Source organism: Primulina huaijiensis, unplaced genomic scaffold (genome assembly GCF_012295235.1).
Source record: "Primulina huaijiensis isolate GDHJ02 unplaced genomic scaffold, ASM1229523v2 scaffold40239, whole genome shotgun sequence".
NCBI classification, from domain to species: Eukaryota; Viridiplantae; Streptophyta; class Magnoliopsida; order Lamiales; family Gesneriaceae; genus Primulina; species Primulina huaijiensis.
In genome coordinates this window covers 31255-58990 of record NW_027359504.1, presented here as the reverse complement: position 1 = coordinate 58990, position 27736 = coordinate 31255, and the positions used below count along the sequence as shown (strand labels likewise).

Sequence of the window (27736 nt, the reverse complement as noted above, 5' to 3'; positions counted from 1 at the left end):
TAAGTCAGTTGATTGAAATTGTCACCGGCCGCCATTAAAAAAAAGTAATATATATATATTGATTATTATTATTATTATTAAAAGGGTTGAAAATCGTAGCTGTCATATATAAATGTTCCACTGTAAACTGGTTGAGACCCAGCAGCAGCAAACTTTGATTGGAAAACGAGTACAGAAATGGTACAGATTTGTAAACTCTCTTCAAAGTCTTCTTTATAATCTGTGTATACTGAACACGGTTGTGTCGTCTTCTTGCACTTGTTTTCTTTTTTATTTTGTTTTTCCAAGTATATATACAAGTTTGAAATACACATAATCACCACCAAAATCAGAGGAAGAAAACGGTTGGCAAAAAGGGATTTCCAAAAAGAATACAAATTTAAAGAAACAAAACAAAAAAAATTGTTTCATTTTCAGATTGGTGAAGATGAAATTTGGGAGGGAATTAGCTTCCCAGATGGTGCCAGAATGGCAGGGAGCATACATGGATTACAACAATCTCAAGAAACTGCTCAAGGAGATCCTGAGATTCAGACAGCAGAACTCATTATCGGACCCTATGGCCCGAACAGGCTCCATGAGAAGGAGGCTAACTCTGTCTAGAGCATTCAGCGGGCTAACAAACAGATACAACAACCTTAAAGGTGGCTCTCCTCATAAGAATGAAGATGAAGTTATCTTAGTCGGTTCAGTGCAGCAAGAGGGCTCTGAAAATTACCAGACAATGTTCTTGAAGTTGTCCGATGCTGGCGGCGAGTACGAGCTCGAGTTCTTCAAAGCATTGGATGATGAATTTAATAAAGTGTTGAAATTTTACAAGGAGAAAGTTCAAGAAGTGAAGGGGGAGGCTGAGGAGCTGAGCAAACAGATGGATGTGCTTATTGCTTTGAGGATCAAGGTGGATAAGCCCGGTGTTGTGCATAAATTTGCTTCTGAACTTAATTCTAGATCCAGTTCTGGTTATTCAGGGCCCGCAACAGTTGTTGCATCCGTAAATGGAGTGAAGCCAGGTAACGGACTGTGATTTTCTTTTACTTTGTTCATTCAAATGTTTGCTTGTATAACATTTGGAAATCAAAAAATCATAATGGTTTAATGGGGGCAGCAAGCCAACTTCTCTGTTCCGATACAAATCCTTCTGTTTTTTGGGGAAAATAAAGAAAAATATCTCATTTTCTGATTTTCTCTGCTAAGGAAAGGAAATTCTGGCCCGAGTGTACGAGGTCTTAGTCCTTGGAAAGTTTTCCACTTTAGCCTTACATTTATTTGTTTCACAAATGAAGGGCAAGGTATGGATGCGATTCAAGAAGTTGAGATGAGCAGTGGCGGAATTTCAGGAGATGAACAGATAAGGACCGAGAGTCAAAACAAGAACGCTAGCCGATTTAGGCCAGCTCAATTAGATGTCTTGGGACAGGTGATGATAAACGTTGATCCCGAAACTCCAGTCTCGACTTTGAGAAATGTTATAATGAGTTCAAAATCAGACCCATCATTCAGCGAGGAGGAGCTTAGAAAAGTAGAAGAAAAATTAAGACAGGCTTTTGTCGAATTTTATCAGCAGCTTCGACTCTTGAAAAGTTATTGGTAACAATTATTTTCCACTCAGTAAATTTTCGGGCACTTTACCTGCAACAGAACTATGGTTAACATGGTCTTACGTTATATGACAGTTTCTTGAATATGCTGGCATTTTCCAAGATTATGAAGAAATATGACAAGGTGCACACACTGTAGTTCCCACTGCCCATTTCAAAGGATGTTTTTTTATGCTCTGGGTCCTCATCTTCGATTTTTTTCTTGCAGATTACTTCAAGAAATGCTTCAAAATCTTACTTGGAGATGGTTGATAAGTCGTATCTAGGCAGCTCCGAAGAGGTTATAATCCATTGTGTGTCTCTACGCTTCACAGTTGTATATCACCGCGTTTTGGTTCTTAATTTCACCTCTGTCGTTCAGGTTAACAAACTCATAGAAAGACTAGAGGCTGCATTCATTAAGCACTTCACGAATGGAAATCATAGAAAAGGGATGAAATCTTTGAAGCCTAAACATAAAAAAGAAAGGCATAGAACGACTTTTTTCCTCGGTAAGCTAGCTTGTTCATAAGGACTAAGGAGCCTGTCATTTGTACTGAGATTCCAAATTATTCATACTGAATGCGTTTGTAAGTCACTTCGAATATTACTCCACCTGTAGGTGTATTCACTGGTTGCTCGATAGCACTTGTTGCTGGTATTATTGTGTCCATACATGCGCGGGAAATTCTAAATCATCCGGGACGAGGACAATATATGGACACTATATTCCCACTGTACAGGTACCTTTTGAAAAAAAATTCTTCACTTATCCATATCAAGAGTTCAAAATAGCTAATAATTCTTGTTAATGCAGTTTGTTTGGATACATTTTTCTACACATGCTCATGTATGGAGCAAATACGTACTTCTGGAAGCGATTCTCAGTTAATTATCCTTTCATCTTTGGATTCAAACCTGGAACTGAATTGGGATTTCGAGAAATCTTTCTTGTTGCTTCAGGGCTTTCAGTACTGGCATTGGCTGCTACACTTGCGAATCTGGACATGGAAATGGATCAAAGAACGGCAAGGTTCCAGATGCTAACCGAGTTGGTTCCATTAGGCCTTGTTGCTGTGAGTTCAGAATTGCCTTTTTTTCTTCTTCACACGAATTTTTCAGCATGATTTCATTAATTAATTGCCTTACTCTTTGATGTCGTACTTTTGATGAATGTAATAGGTTGTGCTTCTTATTACCTTCTGTCCCTTCAACATCATATACCTTTCGAGTCGTTTCTTTCTCATTCGATGTGCATGGCACTGCATGCTTGCTCCACTCTATAAGGTATATATGCAGATAAAAGATCAGAAAGTACATGTAAAAAAAAGACATAATTACTTTATGATGGAATATGATGATGACTGTCTTCTCTTGAATGCCTTTCGCAGGTTACCATGCCCGATTTCTTCTTGGCAGATCAGCTAACAAGCCAGGTTTGAATTTTTCCTGGTTATAACCAAATATCAATTGATACGAGACACCATCGAATAAACTAGCATTCATGTATTTCAGATTCAGGCGATTCGGTGTATTCAATTCTACATCTGCTATTATATATGGGGAGACTTCACTGCAAGATCAACTACATTTGTTCAAAGCAAAACCTTTGAGATTTTCTACATTTGTGTTGCAATAGTTCCTTTCTGGTCGCGTGTTCTTCAGGTAAGATTTACCCAAATCTTCTGTTTAATCTTGCCTTTTTTAATAACAATAATCTAACTTCTGGTTTCATGAATAAACTCAGTGCCTACGGCGTTTATTTGAGGAAAAAAATATATCACATGGCTTCAATAGCCTCAAATACTTTTCCACAGTCGCTGCACTCATTTTAAGGACAATCTATGATCTCAGACGAGGATCATTTTGGAGAATTTTGGCTGCTTCAAGCTCCGGTTTTACCACGATATATAACACGTACTGGGATATTGTCATCGATTGGGGTCTTATGCAAAGAAACTCCAAGAATCCATGGTTGAGAGACAAGCTTTTGGTGTCAAACAAGGCTGTATACTTCATTGCGATAGTGAGTCTCGGTAATAGTTAAATTATTTCATATTTCTACAGTCAGTACAAAAAAACTTACCATAACGAGTGCTTGCAGGTTGTGAACATCCTCCTGAGACTGGTGTGGATGCAGTTAGTTCTCGATATCCAAGAAGCTCCATTTCTGCACAGGAAAGCCATGGTTGCTCTTGTTGCTTGCTTGGAGATACTTCGTCGTGGAATTTGGAACTTTTTCAGGTTTGATGATGCTTACATTAACATCCTGCAATCCTTAATTCAATGTTGTTTTGATCTGAGAATAAATGTCAAATTGTCGTATGATCGTGGCAGATTGGAGAATGAGCATTTGAACAACGTCGGAAAATATCGAGCCTTCAAACATGTTCCATTGCCATTTCACTATACAGATGACAAAATTATGTGACAATACACAACACAGAACCTCAGATATAGAATTTCTTTTGTATATTCATTTATCCAAAACACTGGATGATTCCTTACTTCTTTGGCATCTAAATCAGCAAACAGTGTGCAGATATAGATAGAAAAACAGATTGCAATGTTTCATATCTGTATCCAATCTCTTTATTCTTATTTTTTAGAATTTATCTTTTAGTATGGAGCCAAATCTTGATTCCGATTAAAAAAAAAAAAAGAATGATCTAAACTTGTACATGTTTAGTTCTGAGTTCTGGTGGTTTGAAAAATTTTGAATAGATGAGAAAAAAAAATAATAGTATGAGTAGCGAGGTTATCAAACTACCAAACTAATTAAGTTCAATTTTCAATAATCACAACACAAAATTTCACAAGTATTTTAGTTTTTACTAAAAATAGAAAGAAAGTTCGAGTTTGATTATGCAAATGAAATAATTTAAATTATATAAATTAAGTTAATTATGTATAGTTTGCAGTTTCTAAACCTAAAAAAGATTTATATTTCTTGATTATCGTTTTATACATTTCTATTATCATATATACTAGTATCACACCCGTGTAATGCATAAAATATTAAAATTAGTATTTAAAAAATCATTTATTTGATGAAATTTTTTAATTCATTTTTGAACATTTTAAAAAATCTTTATACACTAATAATAATATTGATGTATGCACAATCAATGTACAAAAAATTCACGACATATTTTTCACAAAAAAGTTGAAAAGAGTAATATTATATAATTTTTTTTATAATTTATTTAATATTTTAGAGAGTATGAAGAACTAAATATATAAAAATAACACAAAACTCAAAACCGTAACCGAAATTAAATTAAATTGATTAAATGCAAATACTTAAGGAAGCATTATTTACACCACTTTTTTAAAAATATACTACATATTTCTTTCTTTACTCTAAAATGCTTAATACGTCCTCAAATGATTTTTTAAAATATTGAAATAAGCATACAATGTTTTTTATATATTTTTTATTAAATATAAGAAAATATTAAAATTAATTCACAAAAACTCTTATGAAACCGTCTTAAAAGTCAATTTTGTGAGACGAATCTTCTATCCGATCCGATTCATTATAAAATATTTTTTTATGTCAAGTATTGTTTTTCACTCAAGATATGAAACTAGTCGACTCATTTCACAAATATATATCCGTGAGACCGTTTCTTAAGTAGTATTTCGTTAATATGTTGACAAATACTTTAATTAGACTATTGTTTTATAATTTTTAAAGTATTGTAACACAAACATTTTAATTACTTAAAAACAGTTTAATTATTTTTTTCTATCTTGAGTAATTTTTCATAAATATATTAGTATTTTCTCTTTCAAAAATATATGGTAACAGATTTTAAGATTTTTTTTTCAAATAATTATTTAAATTCTATTTATAATATTTATTTAATTTAAAAAATTACAAAAAAAATGTAAATACTTATATATTTCGTAATTATCGTGTGTCATTGAATATTAAAGTTTCTCAAATAAATTTCTCTTTAGTTAAATAATAAATATTTGTAATCTTATATTTTACTATAAATCATTACTTTAATTATTAAAATATATTTTTGTTTAATACAATTTAAAAAACAATATATTTAAATAAATATATGAAAAAAAATGAAGAATATTATTATTTTTAAAAAATTATTTAATTAATGATATTGAAAATTGGAGTATTAATAAAAATAACATTCACAACTTTTTTTAGCATCAAATTTTTGACAGAAACTATTGTTAATATATATATATATATATTAACAATAGTTTTATAAAAGATTTTACAATGAAAACTGCAATCAAGCGTAGTCAACGAGTTACCTTCAGTTGACAGCATATATATATATATATATATATTAACAATAGTTTTATAAAAGATTTATATTTCAATTGTACCAGAAGAAAATGGTGCAAGACATGTAGTCTCACTCTATACAATGACAACTGCAATCAAGCGTAGTCAACGAGTTACCTTCAGTTGACAGATTATTGCTCAGGCTTTATTGTGTCATTTAGCTGCAAGAAAAATAAAGTTTACATTGACACAAAGTAGCAACAAAAAAATTCATAAGGTCCACGTTCATTTAGGGGAACCAACGTCTTTATTTTCGTCTTCCCCATCATGTAACGTTACTAAAGATTCACAAGGCAAGCTTTATGCCGTTACGGCACCCATACTATCGAGATCCTGGTCCGAATAGATATGACAAATGACAATGACAGAGGATTATAGGTAGAGCTCTCCTTCTTAAGCCCCTGTAGCGCTCTCCTAGCAGCAGAGATGCTTTGAGATATATCTACCATTTCTTCGTCAAGTGGCAATGTTGTTTCCAATTGAGGTTTCGAAATGTCACCTGGCATCTGTTCTTGTGCTATATCGGTGGATTCGACAACCTCGGCTTCCAGTGGGAACAGGACCTCGAGATTTTCCTCACATTCATATACTAATCTTGTCAAAGGATCTGTTGTCAAGAAGGGCTGATGAACAGCAAGCTGCGTGAATGGGAGACTCAGCAACTCCCCAGTTCTTTTATCGTATTTCTTCAAGATTTTAATTAAACCTGATGTGCAAGACATTTTCATGGAAGTAGCTATACCTTTGATACTAGGAACAAAAGGACTTGAAACCCGATAATAAAAAAACCAAAACAAGAATTGGCTCCCTTACCTGCAAAATTAAGGGAACTGAAGTTCTTGAGAAGAACCATTTCTCCATGAATAGCGACAAAATCCCGGCGTATCTCCATCATCTCTTCACTAAACTCAGTCTCTAAGGGGCTCCATTCTCTAGTTCCCTTCTCTTTCACTCGCTCAATAATTTTCTTAAGTGCCTGAGATAACAGCATCAGACAACAATCACACGCTTCAATGTACCATTCTGGAGTAAGCAGGGGGGATCTCAACAGAATTTGGGTCACAAAGCTTGAATTTTTGAAAAATTGCGCAAATTCCATGCTTCAGCCTTAACACAAGTGATCCCAATGAAGTTAACAAGGCCGTAAATTAGAAAAGACCGTCTGAGAGTTTTAAACCGATAGATTTCCCCAAACAAGCAGCAGATTTATGCATATAGTATAAAACACCATGCAGCTTTCAAGCAATTGCACGTCACCATGATGCTGCTTTCATTCGATTCTGACAATTGGAAATGGTCATTACCAATTTCAACTTTGAACCAACAAAATCTCATATTCTATCAGAATGGTGCACATTGCCGTCTAATCTGATGCACTCAAAAAGTTCCTTGACAAATTAGCTAACTGTGAGTCTCTCTCTGGTCTAATTAAAGCCGCCATATAGGCACTTAACAAAGAGTTAATAAAAGTCTCCCCAGTTGGCGCGAAACAAATTTCAAGAAAACAGTTCTCTTTCCATTGATATAATATATATTCTCAAAAGCATACCACTCAGACAGATTAAACAAATCCAATGAAATTGGAATATACCAAATAGATTCTTTTAAACCATTCAACATCATAGATATTAATATCGACTCACTCACCGAAGAAATATCATCAACCTCGAAAAATCTGGATTTTTTGCATTTAAGCTGAATAGATCACACCCCATCTTCATCTTCATTGTCAACTAGCCTTTTCTTTTGTTTTCCAATTCATGAACCTAAGACAGCATTTCTCATAGAGTTTAAGTTGGGAATTAAAAGTTCTTGGTACGAAAAGTTCGACGATTTCTATGTTGATAAGCAAGATAGAGCCATCTGAGTTCCAGAATCAGAGAAACGATATTCGAGTACGTAAAACGGGAATTTTTTTTCCAACATAAATTTTCCATTTTGATTTCACCCACGAAATTCACAGGTCACGATCAATTCATATTAAATTGTCTTAAACTGGATCAGATTCAAGCATGCGAACTAAAACTTCACTCATGGAAAAGGGCAGCACAAAATTCTTCCCACAAACGTAAACTTCCCAACTTTATTCTCAACAAAAATTATTAGTGAAAAATCGAAAATTTTCAAAATAAGAGCGCAACCACAAAGATCAAATACCGAACTGCATCAAAAACAAAAACCTGGAATCTATGATGAAATCCTCCTCCTTATCGACGTAGAAATCGTTGAACTTTTCGAGTTCCTCGTTGAGAATCCCAACAAACCACTCCTCAAGCTTCGGCAGCGGCGGAGGCGGCATCAGCTCCAGGTAGTGGCAGAGTCACGGCGGCGGGTTCCGAAATATTCTTGAGAGGCTTCTTCAACAACTTGTACCATAGGTACTTGTCCCTCCATTCCGGTAGGGTTTCTTCCAAATGAATCCTAAATTCTTTCCCGAATTCCATAGGTTTTCGACAAATCCGACGTTCGATTGTCAAACGCAGAACCAGTCATTGATGCCGATTCCTTTGTTGCAGTGATAATATTATCCTGTCGAATATTTTTATGTATAATCGTTGAAAATAAATTCCATAAAACTGAATTATTTGGTGTAATATTTGGATATTAAATTTTGAATCATAAGGTAGAATAAATCTTTAAATTACAAGAAAAAAAGAGTGGAAAAGAAAAAATAATTTGTGCCACGTTGGCAAATTTTTTTGTAATATTTTATATATTTGAATCTTTTTATATAACAAATTTTTTGTATATATTGTTTGGAATTATTTTTTCAGGTGTTCGCTTTATGAATTTTTTTCTTAGAGATAATCGGATTAGTTTGTGTGTTACATCAGAAATATTTTTCTTCAATTATAATATCATTATATCATCTAAATCACTCACATTGTTTTGAAAATTGACATATATATTAATAATCCAATAATTAACATTTAACCATCATAATATCATAGTTGTAATAAACATTGAATATGTCAAATTAGACTCAAGAGCTAATATTTGATTTTAAAAATTATTGTATCAAAATTAAATTTTCAAAACTTAATATTACAAACCTAAAATTGAACAACTTAGTGAAAAAAATTATTTTCCTTCCAAATAATTTTTGTAATGAAGAATGCAACTCGATACCTTTTCTCCATACGAAATTATTGAATACAAAACTTTTGATTGGGTGAGCATGAATTTTTACGAGCAGATGATATGGGTGCATGAAATAAACGGGGAAAAATATATAATTGGATCAAAGTGATGGTAGAGATAGAGTGATAGCACACCAACCACTTTACCAGATTTTTGAACTACCATTTTGAAACCTCTGATCTTGCTTGAGGCATTAACTCGGCCACGTTTCTTGATCACAACATTATTAAACAAATACCAATGATTCAGATTATTACACTGACGTGCTAAAAAAACAGAAAAGAAAAAACAATTAAACAGCGGGTCAGATGCGCCCTTATATGGTCTCCAGGGCCTGAAGAATGTCAGCCTTCAAGTCTTCAAAATCTTCAACTCCAAAACTGAAGCGAACCAAGTTGTCCAAGATGCCATACTTGGCCCTCTCGGACCGTGGAAGATCCCTGGGATCCATTAAATTCATAGTGTTATCGTAACCTCGTTGGTAATTTGAATTGTGCATACAAGTTTTCATCACAAATACACGCACTGATGAATAATCTTGTATTATAAAACTATGAAGTCATGGTTGCAAAAGCGAATGATTCCAAGGATTTATCATTCTTCAAGCTAAGTTGTAAAATGTTTTAAAAACGCACCAGTAAGACATTATAGCAGGTTGATCAACGATGCTTTCACAGCCTCCAAAGGATGGGGCTATGTATGGGATTTTCAGAGTGTCAACAAATTTTGCAGTGCTGTGCAGGTCTCCATCAACCTAACCCATAGCACAACGATGAATCATCACAGGAACTGTTCATCCATAAACATATATTGACTTCTAAAGAGCGACAGCTTGCTGTGGTTTGTAAAATTACTCACCTCAAAACTAACGACACCACCGAAACCAGTCATTTGTTTCTTAGCAAGCTGATGTTCTGGATGACTAACCAATCCTGGATAATAGACGCGCCTAACCTGCAATTCATTTTTGTTGTCATTCGTTCTGCGCAGGTGCACACAAAACAGCAGTGGACAATGCAATGAAGATAATGAATATCTCCTCGGAAATATGCCCCACCAGTTAGTTTATATGGGAATCCAGCTCAAAATCTAATCATTCCAAAGAATGAATCATTGATGATAATAGTTCGATAAATCTAAGTACGTAAATAATGAACTAGATCATTAACAAGATATCAAAGACTCTTAACAATCTACAGCAATAGACACAAGAAAACAAGGAAAATATAATCGCCTAGTTGTGCTCATAAACTAATACTACAGAGTGCTTGTAGTGAATATGACTTCTGCTATAAAAAAAAATCTGAATAAAAGCAACCACAAATTAGTGAATATGACTTCTGCTATAAAGGAAATCTGAATTAAAGAAACCACAAATAAAAAGAACCGCAGGATCCTACTCCAAGTGACCAAAAAGTTTATATAAGCTTCTTCAGGAGTCAAACTCATTTGTTATGCATTATTACCTTAGGATGTGCCTCTAAAATCTCGGCCATCTTCTGTGCTGTTGAGTTTTGTTGCTGTACACGAAGATGCAGCGTCTTCATGCCTCTGATGATCAAATATGCAGCATTCTGATGAAAAGGGGCACAATAGAGTTCGCTTAATAATAAAAAAAGCCTGATCCACAACCATAACCATTTCTCAGAGTGCCAGAAAGACAAAAGATGACTTTGCAAAAGGCCAAATGTACTCAACCTTAAAGTAACCATGCTCAATGCATCAAGATTTATCAGCACAGAAAACAGAAAATGCAAGAAAATTGCAGTGACTAAGACGAAATTATTGATCCAACAAATTTGTTTAATCTCGATAACTCACAGGATTGAGAACACCCCCTAGAATATGATGCAAGTTGCGAACAGCTGAAATGAACTTCTCAGAACCACTGATGGATCCAGCAAGAACCTATATGCAAATATTCCAGTTTAACATCATGCCTGTAACTCTAAAAATGTTGATGCTACCAATAATTATAAAAGTGGCAAGATATCAGAGTCTACATACATCATTATGACCCCCAATAAATTTGGTTGCAGAGTGTAAAACAATATCAGCACCAAGAGCCAGTGCCTTCTGGTTAAGGGGTGTAGCAAACGTCCCATCTATGCACACCAAGGCTCCTCTCTCGTGGCAAAGCTTTGAAACCAGTTCAATATCAACGCATCTCAAAAATGGATTGGTCGGAGACTCTGTAAAAAAGAGAGACACCTGCATGAAGGTAATATAGCCTCTTTTCAATATGCCTTCTAAAAAGAAAACATACTCATATAAGTAGAAGACAATATCTACTGATACTAACATTGTTCTTCTCTAAAGCAGACTTCAGACCTCCAATATCGGCAGGATCAATCACTGTGGCCTGCATTTCATTAGCATAAAAAAATGTCAGATCTCTTAGGTCCCAGAGCCAAAATATTAATCTTGCCCTGCACTCAAAAAATAATATAATCAAAATACAGACATGATTCACGTCATGTTTCCTCTCTTTTTTCCTTTTCCTTTCTTTTTTTAAATCTCAAAATAATCAAGAATTGGTTTAATTGCTAATGCAAGCATATAATAATCACAAATTTACAAATTTCGTTCACGAATATTATTGAGCAAGAATGCCTTGCTCCAATTTTTTTAAGCCAAGGAAAAGTTAAAACTCAAAGTTGCCCACATTTTTTCCCATTAAAAATAATCAAATGATTGAGCTAAGTAGACATACAGTTATTCCCATTTTGGGAAGAATAGCCTCAATGAATATCCGAGTCTTCCTATAACAGTCGGTGGTAGTCACCAGATGCCCTCCAGCAGGAACCAATGCCATCAACAGGACAGTGCTAGCACACATTCCAGATGCCATCAGAAGGGTTGATTCAGCCCCTTCCAGAGCACTGTTACAATTTTTGATAGACAGAATGCAGATAATGTGATCCACCAGACTATTGTTTCCAATTGAATGCTAGAAGAGAATTAAACAGTAGAATCAAGTTCACCTTATCTTCTCCTCAGCCACAATAGTAGTGTAATTACCATATCGTCCATATTCAAAACTTGCACGTCTTTTTTCCTGCAAATCGAACAAAGACAACCTAATTTTGTCAAATTCATCTCAATCTCTATGGTCAAAATTTGGTACACCGTGCACTACAGATTTTTGGTAATGTTTCTGTAAAGGAGCATGAACTAAGGTTGCCCTTGGAATGATTGATTTTATTCGAAGGGAGAATTTTTATTTAGGAAAAGATTTGACGATGTATTTCAAAAACACTCATCCACCAAAATTACTATTAAAATATGTAGATTTGGAATTCACTTGAATTTTGTCAATCCAAACAAATCACAGAATTTGAAATCATGGATTTGAAACCCATCATTTCAATTGCATCAATCCAAACACATCCTAATGATTGGTAAACTAACAGTACTTTGCCTTAGGTATATAAACATATATAAAAGACAGGTAAATTATTCTAATCATGTTCAACAAACTAAATTAGACAATGACATTTAGAGCAAGCCGATCTCATTTTATTCTAACTCCTGGCAGACCTGGTCCATTCATTTTCCTTTCAAACTAATTCAATACACTTAAGACTTCGAGAATAATATTAGTTCAGTTGTCTGATTAATCACTATCAGCTTAATAATTTACCTTAGGTGGGTCAATAATTTTCCAAGCAATTTCTTTCAAAGAGCAGACAAATTAGGAACTTAGGCCAATCTCCAGAAAATAATTTAACATACCTTAAAATCAATGAGATCAGCTGTTTTCTTGAAGAAATAGGCAGATGTATTAACTACTGGGGTAGTAATTGCATCAGTAACAATACCACGACCCAATCTTTCACCTGGACAAATTAATGTAAACATAAAAAGAAAGTACAATCCACGTCGATAAACAAAATCGATTCTATAATCCATTTGGACGTTAAACAAATAATGCAAGAGACTTCTTACAATGCCACGTACACTTTTTCTGAATAATCAATATACCAAGAATTTCTTATAAATTATTAGGCATCGAAAAAACTGTTTTTCTTCCAAAAATGTATCACAATAATCAAGAAAATAAAAAATGCTAGAAGAAACACATAAATGAGATTTCATAACGGAAAAATCGAGTAAAGAAAATTGCGAAATCAAAGAATATTTCGAATTAATTAAAATCATACCGGCATGAATCGCGACGCTACCATCTGAATTCAAAAAGGAAGCGTATTTGAAAGGAGGCGAGACCTCAAACTGTACATTTTCCCGATCAAAAGTAGTACTTTCAGCCACAACCACCTCATCAACGCCGGTTTCAACCGTCGCGGAGGCGGCCAGAGCCGCAGCATCGACAGCATTGGCTGCCGGCTTGAAACCCAAGTCGCCTTGTTCGTTCGACCACGAAGCCGCCACGACCTGCGCCACACCAATGTTGCTACAGTTCCGTCGCGCCTTGTTGCTCAGCTGCCTGACGAAATTTGGAGGGAATTTCAAAATCATCGAGGAAAGTTCGTAGGCCGACACCGCGCCGTGGAGCATCGGAGGCTTAATTTTCCTGGCGGACGGTGCATCAGTCCGCTGGTAATCGGGATCGGAGCGGCACTCAAAGGCCGGAAACGCCATTGCGCAGCTGGAAACGGCCATTAGGGCTCGCAATGGAAGCTTAGCTGATTATTGAATATCGAACAGGAGTCGCGAATCTTGCCTCTCGTCTTTATATATATATCAAGCGTCCAGCAACACAAGTTGTATAAAATATTAATATTTAAGTATACTCTACAAAATAAATATATATTAACATTAAATATAAGAAAGTAACATAAATTTTTTTATTAAATAATCTTATGATACAATTTTGAGAGACAAATATTTTATTTTTTTTATCCATAAAAAAATACATATATTGTTAATAAAAATCCGTTAATTCGTCTCACAAATATCTTTGTCACTAATGAGTTTCTTTAAGGCTTGACTTATGAATTAAAATCCGTCGAATCGTCTCACAAATACTTTTGCCGTTACTGGGTTTCCTCGAGCGAGGCTGCTGCGATCTTGTATATAAAACAACAAATTATTATGACATTTATTTTACTAGTTTTTAACTAAATTTTAATTAATCATAATTTGTTTTATATATTTTTTGAGTTGGATCTGTTATATTTTTCAAATCTCTGGTTTTGTCATAAAGTGAGAGATAAGAGATAAATTAAAAATTGATTATGTCATTAGAGAAATGAACATATTTAACTAATTCTGTATTAATTTTCATACTATATTAAAGCTGACACATAATACATATTAATTTACATACCATATTAAAGTTGGATTAATTTACGTACTATATGAAAGTTGGATCAGTTATATTTTTCGAATCTTTGGTAGGTTGACATGATTTCTTGTCAATATTAAAAATTACCCATTTGACTATTTAAATAGTCTAAATCTTCTAGTAGACAATAATATTTTTCATAAGTTGTATTAAGTTGGAGATTTATCTTACAAAAATTAACTTGCAAAATGATTTTATAAAAAAAAAATTGTATTTTAAATTATTATCAATCAAAGCCTAGAAATTTTCATAATTACCAAATTTACCATTTCTCAATTTTAGCAATTACCTTTTTACTAGTTATCATATTGCTTCTATTACGGTACTCTTTTTGATCCAAACATCTGCCTAACTTTGAACTTATTTTTCTTTCGTTATTTGAAAAAAAAAAAAGACGTTTTGAATATTTTATATAAGATATTTTGGTTTGGTGCATGAACTTCATTTAATGGTCTACACCTTGTGTTAGGTTACGTCTGATTTTGCGATTTGAAAAATTAATGACGGCGTTGTGTTGTCGTTTTCTATTCAACACATTTCATTATCTTAAAAAAATAAATAACAATTATTTTGAGGAGTTGTTTAATATAATTTGAATATGTGGAGAATACATATATACACAATGTAATACTTATGTATAAAATATCGCAAAAAAATAGAATGATTGATGACTTATAATTTATCTGATTGAGAATTTAATTTTAAAATGAAATGTCAGATTTGAGATTCGAGATTCCATATTAATAAATATCGTTGAATAGCTAAAAACAGATACAAATAGAGAGAAAATAAAAAATAATTATATAATTGTTATATTCTAGATCATTGATAAGAAACTATAAAATGGTGCTTCATTAAAAAAAAAAATACAGGGAGGGAAATGATTTGTGGGTTGTTTAACAAATATTTTTTGGATAAATTATTTGAGTTGCATATGACAAGTTTTTATAAAAGATGAAAGGTCGTGTAAATTGGTAAAACTTTATGTCAAAAGTTGAAAGATGTATATGTTAAACTTGTTTTTTTTTATGACGTCTCTTTATGTAAATTTTTATATCGGACAAATTATGTGTGACAAGCTCGTTCGATAATATGTTGATAAGAGAAATCAAAATCTTGATTATAGAATAAAATTTTGTATAGTACGTACTCTACCAACTTTGACACACTTTAAGAATTGTACATACTAAACTCGAATATAATGTATTAAAAATTACAAAGATTAAGACTTGAACATCCATAATATGGTTAATTTCATGTTTCTTATTTATGACAAAAACTGATTTAAGTTGATTTTATTTGTTGTGTCAAAAGTCATTTAATTTATGAATGTTGAAAGTTTATTTTCCCAGTGATAATCCATCATTAAAAAGTAATTGAAAATAGACCAAAATAATTTTGGTTTCATATAAGGGATAATAAATACTAGGGATCAAAATGGGTTAGAATCCAAACATATAACTATCATGTTAAAGAAGAACCTAACTTTGGAATAATGTTGGTACACACATTTTCTTTTTTAAAATAAAATGAAGATTTAACATTACAAAAGCTTCTAAAACCTATAATTCAATATATATTTTTAGTTTTACTTAAATAAAAAAGAGATACTAAAATAATTTCAGGCATAAAAAAGTATTTATTATTATTATTTTTTTTTATCATTTTCCACACCAACCTTATTTTATTAAATTTTTTCTCTTGTTCTCAAAAAAAAAAAAAAAACAATTCTCTTGTTAAACACTTACCAAAATCTAGCCATTTCTACGAATGCTGACAAGTAGACCACACGAAGCAAATTAATTTGCAAGAATAAAGTTCAAGAAATTTCATAAAATATTATTATTATTATTGTCATTTATCAATGTTGAATTTATAACTATGAACAAATAATGACAAAATTTCTGTCAAACAAAACTTGGTAAGACAAAGTTTTACGTGGAAATTTGTGTCATTGCACATGTTATATTGTCGTCTCCCCCGTAAATTAGTAGAGGATCACGTGACTCGTCTGTTTTTATTAAAGATGATTTTATATTTATAATAATAAATAATATTTTTAATATAAAAATAATAATTTTCCATTATTTATTAAAAAAAAAAATGTTTCACAAACAATTGACTCGTAAAACTATTTCATAAAAAATATGTTTTTTAATATCCATCTCTTATTCAATTTGGGAAGAAAAAAATTAATAATAATAATAAAAAAAAGGGCATAATTTTTTAACCCAGTCCAAAACTCGTCCATAATTTTTCAACCCAGTCCAATCTAAGGTAAGCTGTGGGTCAGACGGGTACTCCCGTGGGCCGACTATAATTTTTTAAATATATATATAATTAAATTTAATTGTTTAATAATTAAAATTTTAAAAAAAATTCAATAAACTTCTAAATCATTGATTTCACACATCTAAATATTAACCAAAATAATTATCAGAAATATTTCACAATTTCACTACAAAAAATCTTTATATATATATATTATAAAACAAAATTTACTAACCCGTGGGCCAACCCGACCCGCCACGGGTTAGCCTGCATAGGCCCGCGGCCTGCTACCAACCGACCCGACTTTTAACAGGTTGGGATTTCCAAACATAACCCGTTAAATTTGGATATTGGGTTGGACCAACCGGACAACTCAACTCGAATTAACAGTCCTATTTGCAAGGGACCAATATATGTGAAGAATAATCAACTCGTTTTTTCTGGCAATGGGTTTGCCTGCTGCTATAATATTGACATGTAACATAGTATTTTCGATGTATCTCAAGTGTGTATCTAATAATATTGTTGGGATGCAACCAAAATCCCACATCGGAAGATGTAGAGAAAGATCATGGGTTAATAAAGATGGAATGATATCTCCATTGGTATGAGGCCTTTTGGATGGTTCCAAATGCAAAACCATGAGGGTTAAAACCCAAAGTGGACAATATCATACCAGTATGGAGATATCCGGATTCCATTGGTCTTAACAAGTGGTATCAGAGCCATGCTCTAGATCGAGCAGTGTGGGTAGAATCCTCGATACCTAAACGAAGGAGGTGAAGGCTCCCAGTAAAAATCCTTGATTAAACTCTCGAGTTGGGTTATGCTCCCAGTATTCATGTAAGGCGTGCGCTCCAACGCAGTGAAGTGGAGTAACCTCGATTGGAGGACGAATAAGGCTTGAGGGGAGGCTCGGACCATGAGAATAATAGTGGAACTTCGTTTGAGGGGAGGATTGTTGGGATGCAACCAAGGTCCCACATCGGAAGATCTAGAGAAAGATCATGGGTTAATAAAGATGGAATGATATCTCCATTGGTATGAGGCCTTTTGGGTGGTTCCAAATACAAAACCATGAGGGTTAAAACCCAAAGTGGACAATATCATACCAGTGTGGAGATATCCAGATTTCATTGGTCTTAACAAATATATATATATTTTTTACCCGTAAAAATCCATCGCTTCGGACTGTATGCATATGCTCTATTGGGTGTGGTGATAGCTAGCTGTTGGATGACTTCAAAATACATGAGCCTCGTGCAGGGTCCATTCGATCCAACGATGAACGTTATCTCAAAAATAAAACTCTCGGTATAGCATAGAATCTGTCGATAGAGACCTGCAAGTCAATCTATACAACAAAACAATATAAACTATGATTAATAAAGTAATTTAAAATGTGTTTTAGTTATATACGAATGTTAATAATCATGTAGTTGAGGTTTTTCATGTATAGTTACTTTGTTTTAACGAAAACATATTAAATGGATAGCAACAGGTGAAGTTTAAAAAATGAGAAGCTCAGTGGGAAAAATTGAAAGCCATGTGCCCCTATTTACCACCAAAGCGAATGCCTTTTACTTCATCTTCGGGTCTCGTCACTTGTGNAAGCTCAGTGGGAAAAATTGAAAGCCATGTGCCCCTATTTACCACCGAAGTGAATGCCTTTTACTTCATCTTCGGGTCTCGTCACTTGTGACTGACGTTTTAGTTATATACAAATGTTAAATAAAAAAAATAATTAACGTGTAACTTAAATATTTTAAATTATATACGAAATCAAGTATAATATCTCGATTTTTGGACGCAACCAGAGACAATTATTGTTGTTGGTTTATTACAGTTGAAAAACACATCATTTATCAATATTATATACATGTGTGTGTGTGTTTTTATAAAAATTAAAAGAATTTCAATGTTTTAACCATTTTGCAAACATGCCATCTGTTTTTGGTGGGAAAAAAACGTGGTGTTGTTATTTCTAGTTAACTTTCCACACAGCCTGGCATCATAAATCCCGAAACAACCAAAACAATTAAAAAGAAAGGTATAAAAAAGAAATTAAATAAAATTCGGTGTTATATTTGAAGACATTTAATCCTCAAAGGCACCAACCTAATTAATCATATGATAAGAATTCAATATGTAATTATTAAAACAATATAATGTGTCGCATATATATTAAATGCAATTTGTGAGGGGGAAAAAGATCGCATGTGCAATGAATTATCACATTTTAAACTTTCACTCTAAAAAAATCACTTTATTTACATATAAAGATTATAGTAATTGATTTCATATGGATATAAACAAGTTGATAAGTCTTGAAATAACGTAGATTGATGATATTCATCGACGTCGCATAATCAATTATCCTTTGAAATATTTTACTCACTCGATCGAATATTATGAATAATCATCTTTCTATTTACTTTCCCTTATGAATCAAGGAGCCTCTTATTCATTGTATGAAGATTTACCACTATGGACAAACTTTTTTTTTTTTTTTAAAAAAAAATAGTTTAATTATTTTCTTTGCTCGAGATTGTGACCACTCACAATGTAGTGTTACACGTATAAATCTGATTTTTATCCTTGACTATTACATGACGTCAAGTACTGCAAGTTAATGATAATCGTATATATAAATATATAATAATATATTTATCTATATAGTATAAATATACACATAAATAAATATAATTAAGTTTTAAAACCCTATATATAGTTAGTAGTTAGTAGTAAGTAGTTTTTTTTTTGAAACTTAGTAGTAAGTAGTTAAAATTGTTTTCTAAAACATACCAAATGTTCTCTGCTAAAGGTATTTCTTCTTCGTAGAACCTAATTAAATGTTGGAAAATTTATTGAATTTTCGATATATTGAGAATATTGTACCCAAAATATTGAGTTTAACGAAATTTTTGGTACGATAAAGTATTGAATTTAACAATTTTCGAAATATACAAAATTAATATATAGTATATAAATTAAAAAATATATAATATTTTTAAACAAAATAATCATTTTTAAAAAATATATATATCTTTTTTGATATGAAATTATATATACGAACATTGTACCGAAATCTCGATATATTGGAATATTTCGGTAACATCGGTGTGATAATTATACATATCGAAAAAATCAGTGTACGGACATTTATGAAATGATATCAGTATGAATATTTTTAATATCATAATTTTCGATACAGTATGATATATCATATATGGTAGTACCTTAACTTTATAAGGAAAAAGATTACATGATTTAATTATCCCAAGCACAAATTTAGATTGGCAAGGAAATTCAATGCATCATAATTAAACATTCTATAAAAATCTTTCTACAAAAAATTAATTATACTTAAATATTAAGATTTAGTATATATATGTGCGCATCAAAAGTGCAATGGATACTAGATCTCGATTTGACAAAATTTGAGACGAGTTTTAATTATTTCTAGTTGATTTAATCACACATGCATGTACTAAATACTCACTTTATTGAGAATTAATATATTTTAGCATAAATACATTCTATTTTTTTGTTTAATTGAATCCAATTATTTTTGAATTGAGATGGATTGATTTCTTTGTTTTATTATATCTTTAATTCGAATAATAATTATGTCTCTCGAACAATAATTATGTCAAAATGTTAGTAGGAATCGAATTCACATTAATCTCTTCACGTATTGTCGTTATGCATGTCATTTCCGTTGGAGCAAAATTTGATTGTTTTTTGTCGATTTTTTTATATATATTTCCTATAAACCACATATAATTCGGTGTTTTATAAATATATATATCTCACATGTAATTAGGTGTTACAAGAGATTCTTCTTATTATTGTTATTATTTCGATAATTTTAATAAAATATTCAATTAATATTTGATTCCAACTTAGGGCACCCACATTGGTGCATTAATGGGTGATTATTAACGCCCATTAATGTTCATGCACCAATGTGGGTGTAGAATGAACGGCATTATTTCGCAAGTTGCGACGGTTTTTCGTAAGCCGTCACAACTTGAAAAGCGTCGCTACTTGCAACGGTTTTTTAAAAAAGTCGCTAATTGCGACGGTTTTTGAAAACCGTCACTAATTAAGGCATGTTCTGAAGAAATTTTTAATTTCTTAATAATATTTTAATGAATATTGGAATTAAGTTATTTTTAAAATAATAATACTATTTATTTTTAGTAATATTTGTTGTAAAATTTTAAAAATATTAGAAAGATATTGAAATAATTAAAAAGAAAAAAAATGAGTAAGTGGACAGTGAGACCCATAAATAATGAAAGTTGATATTAAATGAATGTGAGTGTGAGTTAATAATGGGAAATTGTTAATGTAATGAATATGTGGCTCGTGGACCCCATAATTTTTGAGGAGATGGAGAGTTATTAACATAGATTAATGAGAACGGATGCGGATGCCTTTAATCAATCTATTAAGACGTCCAAAGGGTAACTGGATGAATGACAAATCTGGACATGATGTGACATTTTATTTATTTGTAGTGGCCAACTTTTAATATTAATCACGAATCAATAAAACGACACTCGTGCGTGTTAATGTATATGGATAAAACATGAAGATATTTTAGGCTTTGGGACATTATACATATAATACACGATGTCATGACCTATGCGTATTCAAAGTTCTAATCCGAAATTTATCTCTATACAAGGTTTAGAGAAATAGTAAGTTGAGATATGTGCACGAGTAGATAGGGACTCGAGAAAGTGGACACCACAAAAACCGATCTCTAAAATTTATCTTTCACAATATTTCAGTAAGTGATATGGTTCACACGAGAATCGATCATACAACTTTGAGAAACTTCAATCCACGTCACTTCAAGCTTTAGAAAATCGCCTAAGCCCCCAGAACTCTAATCAGAACTTTATCTTTTTAATAAGTGGTTTGTTTTAAGTTATATTTTATTTTTTAATAATCACGTTTATTTGAAATATATTTAATTATCTTGTTTTTGACAAGTTTTTAAATTACTATAACAAAAAAATAATTTAAAGTAAGTATATATTTTAAAAATATAATATTAGCACATCACAAATTATTCATCATATAAACTAAATTATTTTGAATACAACTATAATATGACAGAACATGTGAGTTAATTAATTAGGCTGATATATGACAGTATATATAATAAGATGATGATATTTATTTATAACTAAATTGGAACAGAGACGAAGCTCATTAATTGGTATGGTCCAGTCCATCATCACTTATATTTACTTTGAGATAAAAAATTTCATATTTTATGTATATTATACTATAATCATTTTTAATATCTTCGATAAAAAAAAAATTACATTTAGAAATTGCTCAATTGAATGAACGTTGATGGAGAAGAAGGAAATGCAATATGTGTACGTAGTACTTGTTCCAATCATTAATTACTGTAAGAGCTCAAAACATGGGCGAAAGAGAAGGCGAAGAATTCACCAAATGGAGAATGCTGTTCCAGTAATTCTTGTTCTCCTCATGGTAATCAACGTCGCCGGACTCTACGCCTTCGTCGGAGAAGCGTCTGTCGGAGGCTGAATTACCCAGCAAAAGGTTCGTGAAATTATCCACGAAACTCCCACGAGGAACTTGCTCTGCGGAGTTATCCGTCCCTGGGAATGGCGGATCATGCAACTCGGACGGGAACTGAGCCGGGTTCTCGGATGCCGCGTTGGTGTGGTCCGTGAGAAGTTTCCACTCTTCTCCGGTTTCTTCTTTCATGATTCCGGCGTAATACGACTCCGAGCAGTTTTGTAGAGACTCGATGAAGGTGGTGGAGTGCTGCCCAGTCCCGGCGGAGGAGCTGAGCGTTGAAGTTGGGGATTCCAGGTCTCTCCCTATCCCTGTCGTGGAAGCGCCGCCACTGGCTCCTCCTACTTCACTTGCTTTACCCCAAAAGTCGCCTTTCCATGCTTTCAACACGTCGAGACATTCGAGCGTGCCGACCGGATTATGGTTCTGGCTTGTAGTAGAGGCGAATTCCGAGTTCCTGGCCTGTTTTCAGTGAATCAAAACCATTAGCATGCTGCAAGTCATTGGAAAATATTCAATTTCTACTTCCCCTGAATACCAACCAACATATCATTGCACATGTCAACGATATCCACATCATATCATCACTAAGATGAAATGTAACTATTTGACGATCAAAACCTAAAATAAACAGCTTATAGGACGAATTTGACTATTTTATCCACGCTTGTGAAAATTAGTGAGCATAAAACAGCACCTGAAATGAAATAATGCCTGTGCCTGATCGGAGTTTGGACTGCCTGGCCAATCTTGCTTCGGCTTCGAGGCGGGCGCTCTCCCACTGGGCCATGTGGCTGAGATTGGCCGCATTCTTGGACTGTCCATCGCTGCATAACCAAGCGTCGTTCTTGGACTTGTGGGTCACCGGGTCGATACCCATTTTAACCAATCTTTTCTTCAGATGAGTGTTCCAGTAATTCTTAATCTCATTGTCTGTTCTCTTTGGCAAATGAGTGGCTATGGCGGACCACCTGATCAGAAGAAGACAATCAAAGGGGACACAAAAATGACACAGGGAAATCAATCATCAGTCTCAGAACATGACAGAAAAATCTCGTTGTAAATGTCGAATTCACCTAAATATCAAACATGTTAATTGAGCTATTAACTCCATAGATTTATTTAGAAAATTCACTGTCCAGCAACCCATTCTTGCATGGGCATAATAGAGTAAATGCTGCGCACATAAAACCCATCACAACCGGCAATAATTCGTCAGAAAATCGAAGTTGTGAATTTTTTACTGCCATAAATTTGGAAACATTTCTCTCACCACGAATTTATTCCACATCTCAACTTCTGGAAAGGTTAATGAATTGACTGACAGCGCAGGAGCTAGAAAAATTTCAAAAAATTGAACCTGGAAACTGTAGAAACTGGACTAAATTCTACCTGTTTCCTAAAAGGGCATGGAGCTGAATGATGCTTTGCTCTTCCTGTAAACTGAACTTGCCTCTTTTAATATCAGGCCTTAAATAATTCGTCCACCTCAATCTGCAACTCTTCCCGCATCTGTGCAACCCTGTTAAAAGAAACCCTGATTTCCAGCACCCGAAAATTCAGCTTAAAAACATGACATTAAAGGCAGTACACTGTACCAGCTTTTGTGGGCAACGCCCGCCAGCTTCCATGGCCATGTTGCTCGATATAAGCCAAGAGCTTCTGATCTTCTTCAGAAGTCCACGGCCCTTTCTTCAACCCGATTTTATCACAGCACGGGGAACGACCCATTGCCGGAGTCTGCACAAAAAATCAATCAAGAAACAGTAGCGCAATTTCTTGATCTTTGAAAGTTAAAATTGATGATACTTGAAGTGAAGTGGATACGTAAGATGAGAAATAAGGGAAGAAGATGAGGTTGGGTCAGCGACGAAGATGGGATGAAGGTATTTAATGGTTTGATGATGACAACATATTATAAAATATATTGTGTGAAAAAAATTAAATTTAGTTTTAAGGAAAAATTTAAGAAAGCGTTTTACACTCACCGGCCATATAGTGTAACAATTTAACCAGTTTCGACTTCATTTATGGAACATGCATACTTTTAATATACTGATTTTTTTAAGGGTTTAATGCCTCAATTTATGTATATGTTATGGTGGTCCTCTTTAAATTATTAATTTTGTGTACTTTGTGTGTTAATATGGATACACAAAATACCCTTCGACTTGACCTAACTGTTTTTATTATCCTTTTCCATCTTTGTGGTAGTTCGGCTAGTTTTCTCATTTTCTTACATATTCATACTCATGAAAGTCATCTTTATATTTGAATCAAGGGTTTTTTATATGGGAGATGTCGAGTTTGTTTGTTTTTTGTTATAATCCACGTTTATTAAAATAAACTTATAGAACACGTTTTTTAAAAATATTTTATTACATGATTAGTCAAACTATGTAAACAAACTATTAAGTTGTGAAAGTGTGAAGAGATTATCTTAAATCTTGGTTTCGAATTGAAATGCTTTCACTTTGTTAGTGACTCTTTTATAGGGATGTAAAAGAACCAAACTGTTCGCAAGTTATTTGAAGCTCGACTCGATAAAAAGCTCGTTTGAGTTCGTTTGTTAATCATATCAAACCAAGCTCGAGCTCAAGCTCGATTTCGATTTCGAGCTCGAAAATTTAATCAAACCAAGCTCAAGTCTAAAGATATTCGGCTCGTGAGCTCGCAAACATGTTCGTTAATATGCTCGCAAGTTCAAGCTCGGCTTGTTGATAAAAGCTTGAGCCTCGATCGAGCTTCTATCAATATTAAACGAACCAAACTTAAGCCAGATACTATTTAACCAAGCTTAAGCCAGATACTATTTAGCTAGCTTGGTTTGGATTATTTACATCTCTACTCTTTCATATTCACTTATTTTATGTGACATAGTAGGAAAGTCCGGCTAAATGATGTCTCAACTTGTTCATTTCCTCTCTCATTTTTGGATTATAATGATGTTATGACCATATCTTTCACCTTAATTGGTTATCGATTAATCTCTTTGCTTCACTCTCCTTGTTTTATTCTTGAAAGTGAATGAATATCTACCTATAGATCGATGCATCAAGAAACTTAATAATTGGAAATACAATGGCAAAGAAAGCAGATGCTACTTTGAATCAATTTCTTTCTCTACGTGAAATACTACAATTCGATTAATCAACACTTTGTTTCCACACCAATCTGACGTTTTGCTCAACATATTTGTTTCTAACTCAACAAAGCGACCATAATTCACCTAAAGACACTACCCAAAACGATTGTTTTTTCATCCATACCTTCTATATTTAGTCTATTTGACATTTTAACTCTCTTATCACGAGCAAAAGTAATATAAAAGGGAGATCAATATCAAATACACTAAATACAAAGAAGATAATACAAAACACACACCTTGCTTTCCATAATTTAATTAAGATAAATTATTAAAATACTTTAGAATAATAATATATTATGTATTTATGTAGGAAATGAGATATGTTGGGCAACACAGCGCCATCAATGATTTATGCGTACTATATTTTAGTTCAACCCTAATAAATTCACAGACCCATATGTCTCTTTTTATAAGGGGAAAAGCTTTTATATATTATGTTATACTATCCGGGGAATCCAACGACGAATTATGAAGCACCCATATTTTATTTGACGACGTCGTATTGAAATTTAAGTTTTACCCTGTGGATGGAAAATAGTTCGAGCAATTAAGAATAATTATGATTTACTACTTTTTTTTTTTTACGTACGGGAGCGTAAAGTATTTATACACTTTTAATCTAGGAGTTGGAGTGAGTTACTGAATTTTTAATTTCATTCACGTATCAAGAATTAATTGTCAAAATAAAATATGATTTAAAAATTGAATATTATTTGTTCTTTTTAATTTTGTTTTTTTTTTTGGGATGTTTGATTTTGTCCTAAAAAAGGGCATTTTAGAATGTGCATAAAGTTTTCTGCTTGAGTTGATAGAGAACTTACACCTTAAAAGAAACCTTATTTGATTTTATTTTTCATAGTTTTACCTTTTTCACCCTCAAATAATTTCTTAATGTTGAAAATTAATGTTCAAGATAAATGTATTGAATATTTGAATGTTGAAAATAAGAGTTGTAAAAATTAGAAATTTGTGTGTGATGATGAAAGTAATGATGATATTTATGTTTTCGATTATTACCAAAAAAATTCTATAAATAGTTTCATCATTTGTGAAGAAATTTACAATTGAGTTGAAAGAAAAATATTATAAAGTGTGTAGTTTGATAATTTTGAGAATTTGATAATTTTATTTTTTTACCATAAATTTTTACTTTTTTATAACACTTACGATAATTTTTTAGAAATGGTAAATTTAGATTAGTCCGAACCAATTGGGACTGAGTTAAAGGTTGGCTACACATTCGTTTTGGTACGACTATGCATGAGCGGAGGGCGTTTTCGGAAGTTCGACCCGGCAAAAGGACCATTTATTTGTGTGGGCCTCCTAACTTATACGCGCCATGATTGATTTGTAGTTACATAAGACAAAATAGGCCCACAAGTAAATAAAATTAAATAAATTGAGGGGCTAAAAATTTGGGCTTCAAGCCCAAAGTAGTTAATAGTAGCCGACAAATGGGCCCTCTTTAATAAATTGCCTGGCTATGATGCCAACCCATTCGTATGGTCCACTTAAACTCAATAAATTACTGACACCACGTGAAAACTATTCCCTGTTGGAGTTTGATGCACAAATCACAATACATATATTTTTTTTATATTACATATCTCATCATTGTTTCAGCCAGCCCTTTAAAATATCATAAAATCACTTTTATAAATATTAAAGCGTAAATCATGTTTAAAATATATACTTTAATATCATGTGAAATTTGTTGTATTTGATAAAAATCCAATCGAGATTGTAAGTAACCTAATATTAAAAGTAGTGAAAAAAATAAAATACAGAAATTCTCATAAGATTTTGAAGTATATTATTGGGAGTCAAGCGTATAGATATATGTGTATGAGTAGATATATTGTGAGACGCGTCAATTATGTTCATATTTACAATAAAATATAATATTTTTAACATAAAAAGTANATCTTTATTTGGGTTATTCATGAAAAAATATTACTTTTTATGCTAAAAGATTACTTTTTATTGTGAATATTGGTAGGGTTGACCCGTCTCACATATTAAGATCCGTGAGACGGTCTCACATGAGACTTACTCATGTGTATGAGTAGATATATTGTGAGACGCGTCAATCATGTTCATATTTATAATAAAATGTAATATTTAATTTTTTATGGGTTACTTAATATTATTTTATATATTTGTTTTTTTCAAAAAATACTTCTTTTTCCATGTTTTACGAACGATACGACAACGTATGCCACGAGCACACTGGTAGATTATATTTATGTAACAACACGGCAAAACAATTATTTTAAAAAATGGGTTTGGCCCATTATCATTCTTATATTGAAGATGACCTTGGATTTCAGCCCAGGCCCGGTAACTCCAATTCCTAAACTTCATAAAATAAAAAAATTAAAAATAAAATTATTATAAAT

General features: G+C 32.7%; 3 protein-coding genes and 1 pseudogene across 7 annotated transcripts; 1 reads left to right on the top strand and 3 right to left on the bottom strand.

Moving 5' to 3' along the window:
- Nucleotides 1–106: 106 nt before the first annotated feature.
- Nucleotides 107–4159, top strand: LOC140969141 (phosphate transporter PHO1 homolog 3-like). Of its 4 annotated transcripts, none has more exons than XM_073430402.1 (13): nt 107–1010; nt 1284–1587; nt 1674–1722; nt 1807–1878; nt 1960–2089; nt 2200–2320; nt 2395–2653; nt 2760–2864; nt 2969–3013; nt 3093–3242; nt 3325–3613; nt 3682–3821; nt 3915–4159. In XM_073430402.1, the coding sequence occupies exons 1-13, from the start codon at nt 428–430 to the stop codon at nt 3924–3926; spliced, it is 2259 nt and encodes a 752-aa protein (XP_073286503.1). In that variant the 5' UTR covers nt 107–427; the 3' UTR covers nt 3927–4159. The 4 variants fall into 4 exon arrangements, with proteins under 4 accessions (XP_073286503.1, XP_073286500.1, XP_073286501.1 ...); XM_073430401.1 differs by having other exon boundaries at nt 111–1010; nt 3325–3603; XM_073430399.1 differs by having other exon boundaries at nt 3325–3603; nt 3682–4159.
- Nucleotides 4160–5900: 1741 nt separating this feature from the next.
- On the bottom strand, nt 5901–8504 carry LOC140969144 (SPX domain-containing protein 4-like; annotated as a pseudogene).
- Nucleotides 8505–9151: 647 nt separating this feature from the next.
- On the bottom strand, nt 9152–13739 carry LOC140969136 (cystathionine gamma-synthase 1, chloroplastic-like). The gene is made up of 11 exons (XM_073430390.1): nt 13203–13739; nt 12775–12878; nt 12024–12097; nt 11753–11921; nt 11342–11401; nt 11047–11250; nt 10861–10947; nt 10506–10613; nt 9898–9993; nt 9675–9793; nt 9152–9479 (listed from the first exon to the last, which is right to left on the bottom strand). Exons 1-11 carry the CDS (start codon nt 13660–13662, stop codon nt 9356–9358), a joined length of 1605 nt encoding a protein of 534 aa, XP_073286491.1. The 5' UTR covers nt 13663–13739; the 3' UTR covers nt 9152–9355.
- Nucleotides 13740–21964: 8225 nt separating this feature from the next.
- Nucleotides 21965–24062, bottom strand: LOC140969151 (transcription factor MYB16-like). 2 transcript variants are annotated; one of them, XM_073430417.1, is made up of 5 exons: nt 23788–24062; nt 23582–23711; nt 22887–23160; nt 22572–22651; nt 21965–22496 (listed from the first exon to the last, which is right to left on the bottom strand). In XM_073430417.1, the coding sequence occupies exons 1-5, from the start codon at nt 23918–23920 to the stop codon at nt 22061–22063; spliced, it is 1053 nt and encodes a 350-aa protein (XP_073286518.1). In that variant the 5' UTR covers nt 23921–24062; the 3' UTR covers nt 21965–22060. The 2 variants fall into 2 exon arrangements, with proteins under 2 accessions (XP_073286518.1, XP_073286517.1); XM_073430416.1 differs by having other exon boundaries at nt 21965–22651; nt 23788–24058.
- Nucleotides 24063–27736: the final 3674 nt, after the last annotated feature.